Here is a 12,386-nt window from a genome sequence, read left to right on the forward strand (position 1 = left end):
ACACACGTTTCTGAGATCATTTGAATGCTGACTGGATATTTGACGATACTAAGGAGTTATTCATTTCTTTGGGTCCAATAATAGCACCATGGTTAAAATTTCTTAATGCCTTAGAGCTATACACTGAAACACTTATGAAGTAATATGGCATCTGAGATTTGCTTCAAAATAATCCAGTGTGATTGGTAGGGGTACAGATTAAACAAGATCGGCCAGGAGTTGACCATTATTTGAAGCCAGATGATGAAAAAAATTATACCATTCTCTCTACCTTTCAATGTTGGAAATTTTCCACAATTAAAAAAAAAAAGAAAGAAAAGACGACCTGGGATAAAATTACAGAGATACTGTCCATATTGTTAGAAGTACAGTTCATGAAAGACACTACTGTAAGTCTTCTTTCTGAACTCATGACGTACCAGTGGCTGCTGCCACCACCACGACACAGGGCAATAAACTAGGGAAAAGTTAACAAAACAAAAAACCAAGCAAATAACAAAAACAATGCTCACTTTATTAAAACTTCGCAGAAGCCGAATGAGAGGAAAGAGGGAATTGTTTTTTCCACCCGAGATTGTGTCTTCTTTTCCTTGGGTTCTACTGCCTGAGTTTTCCTGAGTCCCTGCTCCATACTCCCTAAGCCCATCAATGCAGGTACCTTCAAAGCAAGGCTCTCTGGAACCAAATATATATTGTACAATTCATCTTTTTTTCTACTTGTCCTACAGCTCACCAGAAAATGGTGGAGATTTGTAACAAAAGGGCACACAGGCCTGTGGGGTTATGTGAGCCTGACCACGTCAGATTCTGAGGTTTATGAACTTAAACACACTTTGGAGGAGTGATGGCACTCACACCCTATCTGTTCACTCTGTAATGCATAATATAGAAACTTAACAGTGCAAATAAAACAGGGACAAATGTGTTAGTTAGTATCTTGTACCCAAGTGCTTCCAGTTACATGAAATCACTTCCAAAGTTGAGGTGTCCTTTCCTGCTTATCCAGAGCTGGATTCCACATACAAAGTCTAGTGCTTGAGGTTTGCCTTCCTGGAGCAAATGCCTAGTTACTAAATGTGAACTTTATAGTGTGTGTATTTCAGCAGTGAGAAAGAGTGTGCAGTGATTTCAGAGGCAACAAATTGAGGGCAAAGGCTCAAACTAAAAAAATAAAAATAATATTTATTTAACTTTTTGGAAACAACACAATAAATGACAAAAAAGGAAAACCAAACAAAAAAACCTGACAATGTTATATGATTGATCATCTCCAGGCACAACAGCATTTATTAATGAGTATAAAAAATAAATTTTATTATTTCAATCCACTTCCCCCTTGCCCCCCACTTCAACTACGTATATATTTTTGGAAGCTTGAGTTCCTAAGAAAATTCCACAATTTCCACTCTACTGGCTCCCACAGGGTGACTGAGTGAAGTTGATCAGGGTCGCAATCCCATAAGGAAATTAATTTTTATCGCTGGGGATTCTGAACAACCAGACCTTTAGGAACTTAAGAAGCAGGTGCTTTCATTAGGATCCTTCTAACATGGGGGACATGCAGCCAGCATCCATTAAAACACAATCCAGTTTGGATATAAGCACTCGGCAGGCTTTCCAAGTTCTCCACATACTAGCAGTGAGGCCACCAGCTTTTCTGACAGCCTAGCCTCTCCAGCTGCACCAAAAGTAGAATTCACAAAACTGAAGATAAAGCCTTCCTTACTTTTCTTCCTGGAAGTTAGGAGGGTCTTTGGGTAAGAAAGGTAAGGAGATTTTGCATCAAGCTTACCTTAACAAGCAGTACTGGGGGAAGGACTGCTAATCTACCCAGAGCACACCTGTGTCGAGGATATGCGTGTATAGTGTACTTACCCATTACCACGCAAGAAAGGTACACGTAAACTTGCAAGTCACTCTAGACGAAGCCCCTCAAAACAGAGGCAAATTCGGTGAACCAAGGCCAGTGCCTGTCATGATAACCTCAGTCCACCTGGGTCTTTTCTTGAAGAATCGTATTAATCTCCCGATTCAAGAGGCACCTCTGGATGAGACAGAGGACGGAAGGAAAATGTACCTTCTCGGTAGGGCAATGCCACATGGAGTTTGCTCTATATCACAAGATGGCAGCATCACTGATACTTAGAGTTGAAAAGAGCCTTGGCTGGACGACACTCCTGTAACATCTTTACTAATGCAGCTTAACAGCAGTTGCCCAGATGTCGTTGCTGGGGAGCGGGGGAAGGACCCATCCTTGAGGAATGGAGCTGCCTTTGGGATGATCAGATGGCACCAGGTACTGATCCCAGTCATGCCTTAATAAGAACATTGTAGAACAACTGTTCATTTCTGTTTTATTTCAAGCAAGATGCTAGCAACTAAGTATTCTATTTCAGGACTCTACTCTCAAATGACTTATATGAATCTACTAAAGAACTTAATTTCTAGAAATTTATGCAAAAGACTACTTCTTAATGTACGTACAAATGGGGGAAAAAAAACTCCAAAGAACTTGTATTTTATGGATAACCAAAGAATGAATATAGCGTCAATCGTCGATTCTGTATTTGCAAATTTGCCTACTCACTACAATTTCTGTGTAACCTCCCAAATCGTGACTCGTGGTGCTTCCACGGTTACCTGCTGACACGTACAGCACAGTGAAAAGCCTGAGTCACCAAAGGGCATGTTCCCAACTGCAGTGGGACAGGGTGACACTCTGCCTTCTTGTCTTCAGCTCCCCTAGTCTATTTAGTGCAACACTCTTCACATTTTTGTGCCTTTTATTGGCATTTGGTTGTTTAAAATTGCTCCCAAGTATAGTGCTGGAGTGCTAAAGCTAGCATGAGGAGGCCATGATGTGCCTTATGGAGAATATGTGTATGTTAGATAAGCTACTTCAGGCATCAGTTAAATGTTAATGAGTTCAATGTTAAAGGATCAAAAATATTAAATAAGGTGTCTTTTAAAAAAGAAAGAAAATTTATATACTGATTGGTTGATGAAATGTTACGGCCAGAGGCTCACAGGAATCTATTTTTCCTTTAAGAGCAGGAGTTCAACATTCTCTAACTCGGCATTTGCAGCTTTATAGAATACAGCTCCTATGAATAACGAGAATCAATTGTAATATATTTAAAGGCTAAAACTTGTATATTAGCCAGAAATACACTTTTCCCAGAACACTGCTGAACAGCATTGTTGGACCTTTGGAAGGATCCTCAAAGATCACTTGATTCGGCAGTTTTTCAAACTGGGCTTTGAAGACCCTTAGATCCAAGGAGATGCTCTGGGGAGTCTAGAAAGAACAAGGCGCTTCCAGTCACTAACAGATTTAAGCTGCCTGTGGAACCTATCCATCCATTCATTCTGTTATACAAACTGAGTTCTCAAAACACTGCATCTGGGAGGGTACTGCTGTTCACATTTGAAGGCCACAGTCTAAGCCTCCATTTGCATCTTGCAGGTAAGGAAAGCGAGGCTCAGAGCTAAAAACTTTACCCAGCTCATTAGTAACTGCAGATAAAGGTGAGACTCCTTGTTCCTAGCTCTCTTGGCTTTGAACTCACAAGTCAGTCTGGGTCTTAAACAGTCTCCACAAGTAAGTAAGTACACAGGAAGGGTTTCTTTTCCTTGGATTGTTTAGCCACAGAAGAGAATTAGGAAAAGGAAGTCAATGTTTTAAGTCAACATAACAGCTATAGCATGGGATAACACAGAGGGCAAGTCACAACCTGAGTTTCAGTGTCTTCACCTGTTAAAAATAGGGACATGTACTTCTCAAGAGTTGATGAGGACTAAACAAGATGTAAGTGGCATCCTTCAAACTTGGAAACATTACATAAATTCATAAATTCATAAGAACTAAAAAAAAGAAGGTATAGTAATAGACCCCAACAACATAAGCACTGCCTGTTGCTACCTAAGGGAAAGAAGACATGGACGATGTCCCTCTCACCTTATCTGGATGAGTGCTGGCAGGGAGTGCTCAGCTTGGAGGTAATACTGCCGGAAAGGCTGCAAGAGATGGGCGAGCGGGAACTCATCTGAAAAAGAAAAGGCACCACGCCATGTCATGCTTAGCGTGTAGAGCGTATTTCTCAAGGCAAACTGACTTAGTCTATGATTATACAATAAGATCAAATGTGTCTCACCTTCAGCCCTGATTTCCAGGATATAGTTCAGAATTCAAATCCTAAAGGTGTCACCTGTCATCTACCACCTCTTAGCTTAGATGGAGATCATCCATGAACAAAAGAGCTGTCAATCTAGTATTTTTCTTTTCTCTACTGGCTACAGAGAAACTTACCTAGATCCCCAAATAACTTGGACTCGATTTCATGCTTCTGAAGTAAAAATTTCTCTTTTTCTTTCCTCTGTTTCTTTTCTAATTCTCTTTTCCTCTCTTCCTCTTGTTCTCCTTCTAACATAACTTGGAGGGCTCTCTCTTCAGCTTCATAGAGTTCAGAGCGCTTTTTAATGAGTTTTCTCAGTCGCTGAAGGTGATGCTCAAAAGTCTCATCTGCTGAGGCTGGAGGACAGACCCCTGGGCAACGAGATCCAAAAGGTGTTTAGATACAACCTCTTCTTATCCCCAAATCCATGTTCTAAGGAGCAGACTCAAAGTCCTACTTCCAGCATGAGTTTGGTTAGAGTTTACAAATTCCAACCAATCTTTGAGGCTCAATTTGACCTTTCTGAGTCTTCAATTAATTTGACCCTACCCTGAGTTTCACTAACTCCTCTTTCTGTATCACACCACTTAACCTTTGATTTTGTTTATTTCTAATGGTTTTGACCCTTCAGCTGGACAGTTCCTTTATTAAAGGGAGGAACTTTTATTTCTTCATTGTAAAAACAGCACAGACACCTAGACCCAGTTAATAAATAATTCTCCCTCTGATTGAGTCTGAACTTCTGAGAGTGCACACTTGAGCAGTGAGAAAGAAATACACTTAGCCAACCGCAATAACCTCACAGGCTGCTAATGAGCGCAACATGGCCAACTATTTCATTTGCCCAGCTTTAGCACTGGAAATCCAGTGTCCTGGGGATGGCTGGTCACCCTGATTTGCAGGTCTGATTCTTTTCTCCCTCAACTACTGCAACTAAATGGCTGTGGAATTCGCTCTATCTTCATCTCCAAGGCTAATGGTTCTTCAGATCATTTTGTTAGGATTTCTTTGCTTGAACAAGTTTTCATACACTCACTCCCACCTATGGAAACTCTACAACTCAAATCCATCTTCTACTAAGTTGGTAATTATTTACCAAATACACACAAAATTCTTATGTACTGAGAAACTTAAACTGTCATTTTGTTGCTCTGTAATGAATTTATGGTTTTGTTTCATTTCTTGACCTAGATCAAGGATTGACAAACTTTTTCTATAAAGGGCCAGACACTGAATATTTTAGGCTTGTGGATCATACAATCCCCGCTACAAAAACTAAAATCTGCCAGTACAGCAAAAATATACAGCTAATCCATCAGCCCCAAAGTGCCTCCAGACCCATGAGAAGGTGAGGCCTGCTCCCATCTCAATTTGCTGGGCCATACCAGCCACACTCACATTCCTCAGCCTTTCATGGATCACTTCTCACTACCCCGACACATTCTCTGAAATGGCACTTCCCACCAACCCTCTTCCAGACCCCCTGCACTGACATGATCTGGGTTAGATGAGATCCTTCCACTGTCTACCATTACTTCTCTAGTTCAGGCAGCTCCCAGATACCAATGCCTTCTCCCTTATTCCCCTTTATTTCCCTTGAGGCTACCCATGCCTGAGAGCCTCGCCCACTCTTCAGACCTTGGCATAATTAGAAAAAAGATTCCACCCCTGAAGTCTTAAATCCAATTATTCTCTTCTCTGGCTTTCTACCTGAGACTCCATTAGTTTCACTAAAACCTCCAATCTGGGAATTCCTTGGTGGTCCAGGGCTTAAGACTCTACACTTCCATTGCAGGGGACATGGGTTTAATCCCTGGTTGGGGAACTAAGATCCTGCATGCCATGCAGTACAGCCAAAAAAAATTAAAAACGGACAAAACAAAACAAAACCCAAACAAACAAAAACACCCCTCCAGTCTATCAGATTTCTCCACACTGTGTGGTCACCCACAAAGCAAAACGCCAAGAGCCCTCTGCTCTGTGCTCACCTGCCAGATGCACGCCCATGACTGTGTGACCTGGTGCCAGCGTGCACGCTTGTCAGCTCTGCCCACAACAGCACCTCTCTGCAGCCAGATTCCCACGCATCTCTGGTTGGCTCTCATTCGTTCCTCACAGCAAGTACTTCAAACCTGCAACTGCTCTCCTAAAGCCTTCCTTTTCTACTCTAAGCAACCCATCTAGCATTTTCCCTAGACAAAAAGAGGCCATCAGGCAGGAAATTCCTTAACATTTTTTTCCCCTGACTTTGCTCATTTGCCTTACTACCCATCCTTGCCCTCCTCATTTTCATTCCAGTGGAAAATGGCTCCTTCTCCACTGATGTGAATGCCTCCATCTGGGCTCTGAATCTCCCTACTTCCTATAGGACCTCAAGCCATCAACTATCCCTCCTGCTTCCCTTCACAGGCAAACTTTTAGTAAGCTGGACTCACTGTTTGCTTTTTGATTTCCTATTTCCTCTTTGATCTTGTCTAGTCTGTCTTCTACTCATATCACCCCACTGAAATGCACCCCCCACAGGTCACTAATGATCTGTTAGGGATGGTCCTTAATCTTCATATTACTTGATGGTGACTGCAATAATAATAGGAAGAAACACTGAAACATTGGCCAGGATGGTTTTAAACACTTTATGTATGTTTACTAATTTAATCATTGCAACACCCCAAGGATAGGTACTATCACTATTTCCTTCGTACAGGTGAGGAAAAATCAAGGCACAGAGAAGTTCAAGTAACCTACCCATTATTACACAATCTCTTTCAGCATTTGCAACTTTCCAGAAGAAAGGGAGTCTACGTGGGGGCATGCCAAGTTGCTTCAGCTGTGTCTGACTCTCTGTGACCCTACAGACTGTAGCCCACCAGGCTCCTCTGTCCAAGGGATTCTCCAGGCAAGGATATTGGAGTGAATTGCCATGCCCTCCTCCAGAGAGTCTTCCTGACCCAGGGATCGAACCTGTGTCTCTTACACCTCCTGCATTGGCAGGCAGATTCTTTACCACTAGTACCACCTGGGCAGCCCCAGGAGGTCTACACTTTCCTCCTGTCTCTCTTGATCTCTTTTGTAGTCTCCTCCTTACCCAGCTTGATTTTGACCTTTCCTAGGATTTTGTGGTTTTGACCCTCATCTCATACCATACAATCTCCTTAAGGTCACTCCAATTTATGGCTACATGCTGATAAACTCTTATTCAAAATGCCCCAAGGGCACCTCAAACTCAACAGGTCCTAAACCAAACTCATCAGCCCTGAGCCTTTTCCTGCTCCTGTTTTCCTGGTCAATTAGAACGGGACCATCATTCACTGAAGAGATCAAGCGAAAACCTGAAAGTCATATTTTCCTTCAGCTCCCACATGAGCTCCCCAAGTTATTTACTCACGTGTATACACATACTTCACACACACTACTCACATCTCTTAAATCCATATACTTTTCTCCAGCTCACCATCTGACCCTTATTTCACACTCCCATATTATCCATGCCCAGACAACAGCAGCGTATCAGTCTCTCTTTTCTCCTCCCTCCTAGAAGCCCCAAACCTTCCTCTACTTTGCCAGCACTAATCTTTGTCATCATTTCACTCTCTGCTAAAAGTCCTTCAGTGGTTCCACTCAGATTTAAGCATAGGTGATATCTAGTCCTAGTCCATAAGACTCTTTGCAACTTGTCCCTGCTTACATAACCAGCTTCTCTCAGTACATAATTGGAGAAGCACATGCCTTAAAGAGAGAAGTTAGAAAGTTGCACTTCTTTTTTCAAAGTATCCAACAAAACCAGTTACTAGACACTAACTTGTTTTATACTCAAGGCAATTAATTCCAAAGAGTCTGCTTATTTTAGATCATAATTTCTCCTAAAATTTCTCCCTTCTTTTGGAGAGTGAGGAAGGCTAATAGTGAGAAATTATGCTGGTGAATTCACTTGATGAAAATTTACTGAACATACCTCATGGAAGACATGAAGTAGGGGAATAATGCAAAGCCCTTGGGTAGATGCAAACTCCACTCTGACTCTTGAATGGGGTCATCTGATTCTGAGACCTGAATCTGAATCAGCCAGTGAATCTTTTGCTACTGTGGTACTTGCTAATTTGTGCACTCTCAAATATCCCTGGTGAATGACAATGGCCTACTAAATAAGGCAGCGTGTTGTCCCAGCCAGGTGCAAATGAAAAGGAGCAGCAGGTCACCTCAGCCCAGAGCAGGGAAGGATGGATGATGCTACGTCTGTATTTACCTCTGAAGGATAGTGAGAGCTTAAATGGGAAAGATGGAACTGAGGGCCCTTCAGACAAGCAGACTGGCAAGAGCCAAGATCCAGGCAGGCAAACGGAAAGCAAACTGGGGAACTTCTAGAAAACCAATGCTCCCTCTAGAGTCCAGAGGAGACTACTGAGGTTTTCGAAGTCCCAAAGGGACTTGCAGGTGAGTCAGGGACACCCATGCGATCTGCAGGGCACTCCCTGCCCCGTCTAACCGTTCATACGTTTTCAAATCAGGTTTGAAATGTATTTGAGGGAGCATGGTAAGGTTTTGACACCTTTTGAAGCACCAAGTAAAGACAGAGTAGCTTTCACCTTGGTATATGGGCACAGTTGACCAGCCATGCCAACCTCACTCAGAAAAGTGGGGCCAGGAATGCCTGGGGTGGGAATGATGAGTCAAGAGGAACATACGGCAGTGAGTTTCCACATCCTTTTCAATTTTGGATACTCAGGGCTAAACATCTGAGGCTTCCTGCTTCAAAAGTTCTGAGGTGCTGTTGATAAGCTTAGGTTACCCTAGTGGGCGAAAATAATGAAGTATCAAGTATCAAACGCTTGGGTGGGGGTGGGGGGGGTGCCAGGGTAAAGAAAAAGAAGAAACGCAAAGCCGTGCTTACCTTTCCTTGCCGCAGCCTCTTTCCTAAGCTTCCTCAATTTCTCCAAGGCCCGGAGAATATCCACCATCCTTTTGGTGTCTGCTTGTTTTTTCCTCACTTCAGATAAAACACCATCAGCAGCAGCTTTAAGTTCCTGCTCCTGAAGGAAAAAGAGAAAGAGAAGCCATGAGACCTAGTAGGGAACCTAAAGAGGAACAACCTTACAACAGAGAAAAGCTGCCTGGGCTTGAGATTTCAGAGGCTCGGGCAGTCCCAGGGTTAAGAAAGACTCCACTGGATCAACATCCCAGTTTCCTGGGCCGAGCACAGCTCCCCTCTACACTGCTCCAGCCCAGGGATTATCTTCTCTGCAGCGTCCACGTGGGCCCTTGTCTTTGTTTCTTCCTCAGAGTTTCTCAAGCGTGGTTCAAGGAACATCTGCATCCAACTTACCTTGTCAAGCTGGGGCTCAGTCATTGAAAATGCAGACTCCTAGATGCAAAGATTCAGACTAGCAGGGAGGATAAGGAATGGAGTTGGAAAGGCCCAGACTCCACAGGGTTCTCAGTGACTCCTAAGCACAGCCTGTTGCCCCATTGCTCTAAAGTCTTTGATAGGACAGCCTTTCCAATATTTGAAAACTCACCCTTACTCTTCTTAAATTGGTTCACATGTAGACTAAATAACCCTGGTTCCTCAAGTCACTACTCACAGGACTCCCTCTCTAGTACCCTTGCAGTGGGTGGGAAGGAGGATCCTTTTGACTAAAGCTCTTTCCCATCTGTCAAATGAACACTATAATTTCACCATTACAGATACACCATGCTGCTTCACTCTTTTGTTCCTGAACTGTACATGTTGCTTTCACTTAGCTTAAACATTTCCTACAAGACTCAGCTGATATGTCACTGGATCATCTGGGACGCCTTCCTTGATACTTTCCCCCAACCTCCAGCTGAAATCCTAACACACACCATGCTATACAGACACGATCCCCCATAGTCCCCTAAGCCCTCAAGGACAAGCTCTATGTCCTGCTCATCTCTATCTCCAGCACCGAGTAGTGGGCCAGCCCCAGTAGGTCCTCATTAAATGTCTGTTGAACTGGCTCAAATTCCCTTAGATTAAGGCATTGCCTCTCCTTTAAAGCACTGATATGTTCCTGGAGGTGTGAAGACAAAGCTTGCCATCAATACACTTCACAGGAGAGGTGGATCAGACTCAGGGCTGTGGCAGATAGGAGGAGGCAGGAAATACTAGCTGGTTGTGGAGAGCAGAAGGAAAGGGGAAGTCCCTTGAGGAACTCAAAAGTAACGAGGATACCTTAATTATAATATCTGACCAATTTCCAGTTTCACCCTTGCCCTCTGCTTAAGAACTTGAGGTCAGTAGGCTTTGGAGAAACTGCCCCCTAAACCAGTTGTGTGACTGTTGGCAAGTTAATCTCTCTATGCCTCAATTACCTAATCTGCAAAATTAGGGTAATACTGCCTACCTCTCAGGGTTGTTACAAGATCTGGCATTTGCAAGAAAGGACTGTAGGCAGCATAGTGTCTAGTATATAGTAAGTGTTCAAAAATACCATTGTTGAACTTGAGAGTACAGTTGAACTTGTAAACAAAGGAATCTGGGGAAATCATCACTATTGGCCCATCGCCAATCAGGGTATATATGTTCCTGGAGAAACGGCCCAAAGTTCTTTACATTTTGTATTCTCAAAATCACCTAGAGTAATACAAGACGCAAGGCCCAAACGCTTGTTCATCTTGAATGTTACTAAGTGGACAGAAGGATGGAGCAAGAAACAGATCTGTCATCCCCGAAAGATCATGGCGTAATCCTATACTTGGTATTCATGAGACTTTGCAGCGCGCCTAGAGCATTTGTATTGTGTACACTATACACCATCAACACGCAACCAAACTGGAGATATGCGGTAGGAAAGGCAAACTATCCTTTTATTTCACGGATGAGGAAAAAGAGGCTTAAAGCTGGGAAATGACAGTGCAAAGCCTCACGCCCCTTCAGGTGTCAAATACCACTATCCCGGCCCCCGCGAGCGTCCGCTGCTCTTACCCGCTTCTTCTCCTCCACCTCCTGCACGCACTGGACCCTCCAGCGGTCAATCTCCTGCTCGCGCTCTGCTGCCCGCGCGGCCTCTGCCTCCCGCTCGGCCTCGCGTTCCCGGACCCTCTCGCGAAGCCGCAGCCGGCGGCGCCGGACCCTCTCCAGCCTGCGCCGCGCCTCGCCCACGTAGGCGGCCTGGGTCAGCAGCTCTAGTCGCTCGGCCAGTTCGGCGCGCAGCGGCTGCGCCTGCGCGTGCAGCTGCGCCCAGGCCGCGCCGTCGGCCTCGGCCTCGTGCAGGGCCTGGCCCAAGTCGCGCAGCCGCCGCAACAGGCGCAGGGCCCCCCGCAACCGGGCGCGCACCTCGCCCAGGCTGGGCCCCGCGGGCGCGCGCGGGGGCACCGAGCCGCCGGCCCGCCGCGGGATTCCGAACACCGCCTCCAGCCACTGCCGGTCGCGCAGGCGCTGCAAGGCCGCGTCCCCGAGCGCGTCGGACGGCGGCTGTGCCTCAGGCCAGCGCGGGCTCCAGGGCGGCCCCGGGCCTGGAGGCGGCGGCCGCGGGCGCTCACCGGCGTCGTTCCCTAGGAAGGGGCGGCACTGGGGCGGCGGCGGAGGCAGCGGCGGTGGCGGCACCGGGTAGAAGGAGCCGCCGCCGCCACCTCCACCGCCCCCGCGGGAGACTTCCACGGGGGCCCGGGGCTGCAGAGCCAGCGGAGGCTGGAGGAAGGGGGCGGAGGCCCCCGGAAAGGAGCCAGGCCGCTGGGGAAGAGGCGGCGGGAAGGCCGGGGAAGGTAGTGGCGGTGGCGGACAGCCGAAGGGAGCGGGAGGCGGCGGCTGCGGGGGCGGCGGGCCGGGGCGACCCGGGGTGAAGAAAGGTGGCAGAGCCATGGCCACCACAGAGGGATTCTGAGAAGTGACAGGAATCTGAGTGGTTCCCGGAGAAAGTGTCTTCCGGGAGGAAGTGACGCATACCACGCGCGGCACCAGTGTGACGCTGCGGCCCAAGGACCTCCGCGCAAGGCTGGGCGTTTTCATTCAAGCCTTCAAAACCACCGTCCTTACTGAGCATTCTGCGGAGTTAGCAGCTTTGCAGTGAGATTAACAGATACAGTTCCTCTCCTTGTAGAACTACCTATTTAATCAAGTAATCATTCAATCAAATGCAAAAGTGCGGCCGTGGATGTGGAGGAAAAGAAGGCAAGAACTTATAGGAAATTTTGATTTAAAGAGGTTGGGGAAGGTCGTCCTAAGGATCTGAGACTTCATCTGAGGTCAGAAGG

At 45.8% G+C, this 12,386-nt stretch overlaps 1 protein-coding gene across 1 annotated transcript; it reads right to left on the bottom strand.

Moving 5' to 3' along the window:
- Positions 1-1,279: 1,279 nt before the first annotated feature.
- PDCD7 (programmed cell death 7) lies at positions 1,280-12,141 on the bottom strand. The gene is made up of 5 exons (XM_052646973.1): positions 11,119-12,141; positions 9,064-9,202; positions 4,310-4,546; positions 3,959-4,046; positions 1,280-2,315 (listed from the first exon to the last, which is right to left on the bottom strand). Exons 1-5 carry the CDS (start codon positions 12,139-12,141, stop codon positions 2,192-2,194), a joined length of 1,611 nt encoding a protein of 536 aa, XP_052502933.1. The 3' UTR covers positions 1,280-2,191.
- Positions 12,142-12,386: the final 245 nt, after the last annotated feature.

Source organism: Budorcas taxicolor, chromosome 10, assembly GCF_023091745.1.
Source record: "Budorcas taxicolor isolate Tak-1 chromosome 10, Takin1.1, whole genome shotgun sequence".
Lineage (NCBI taxonomy): Eukaryota > Metazoa > Chordata > Mammalia > Artiodactyla > Bovidae > Budorcas > Budorcas taxicolor.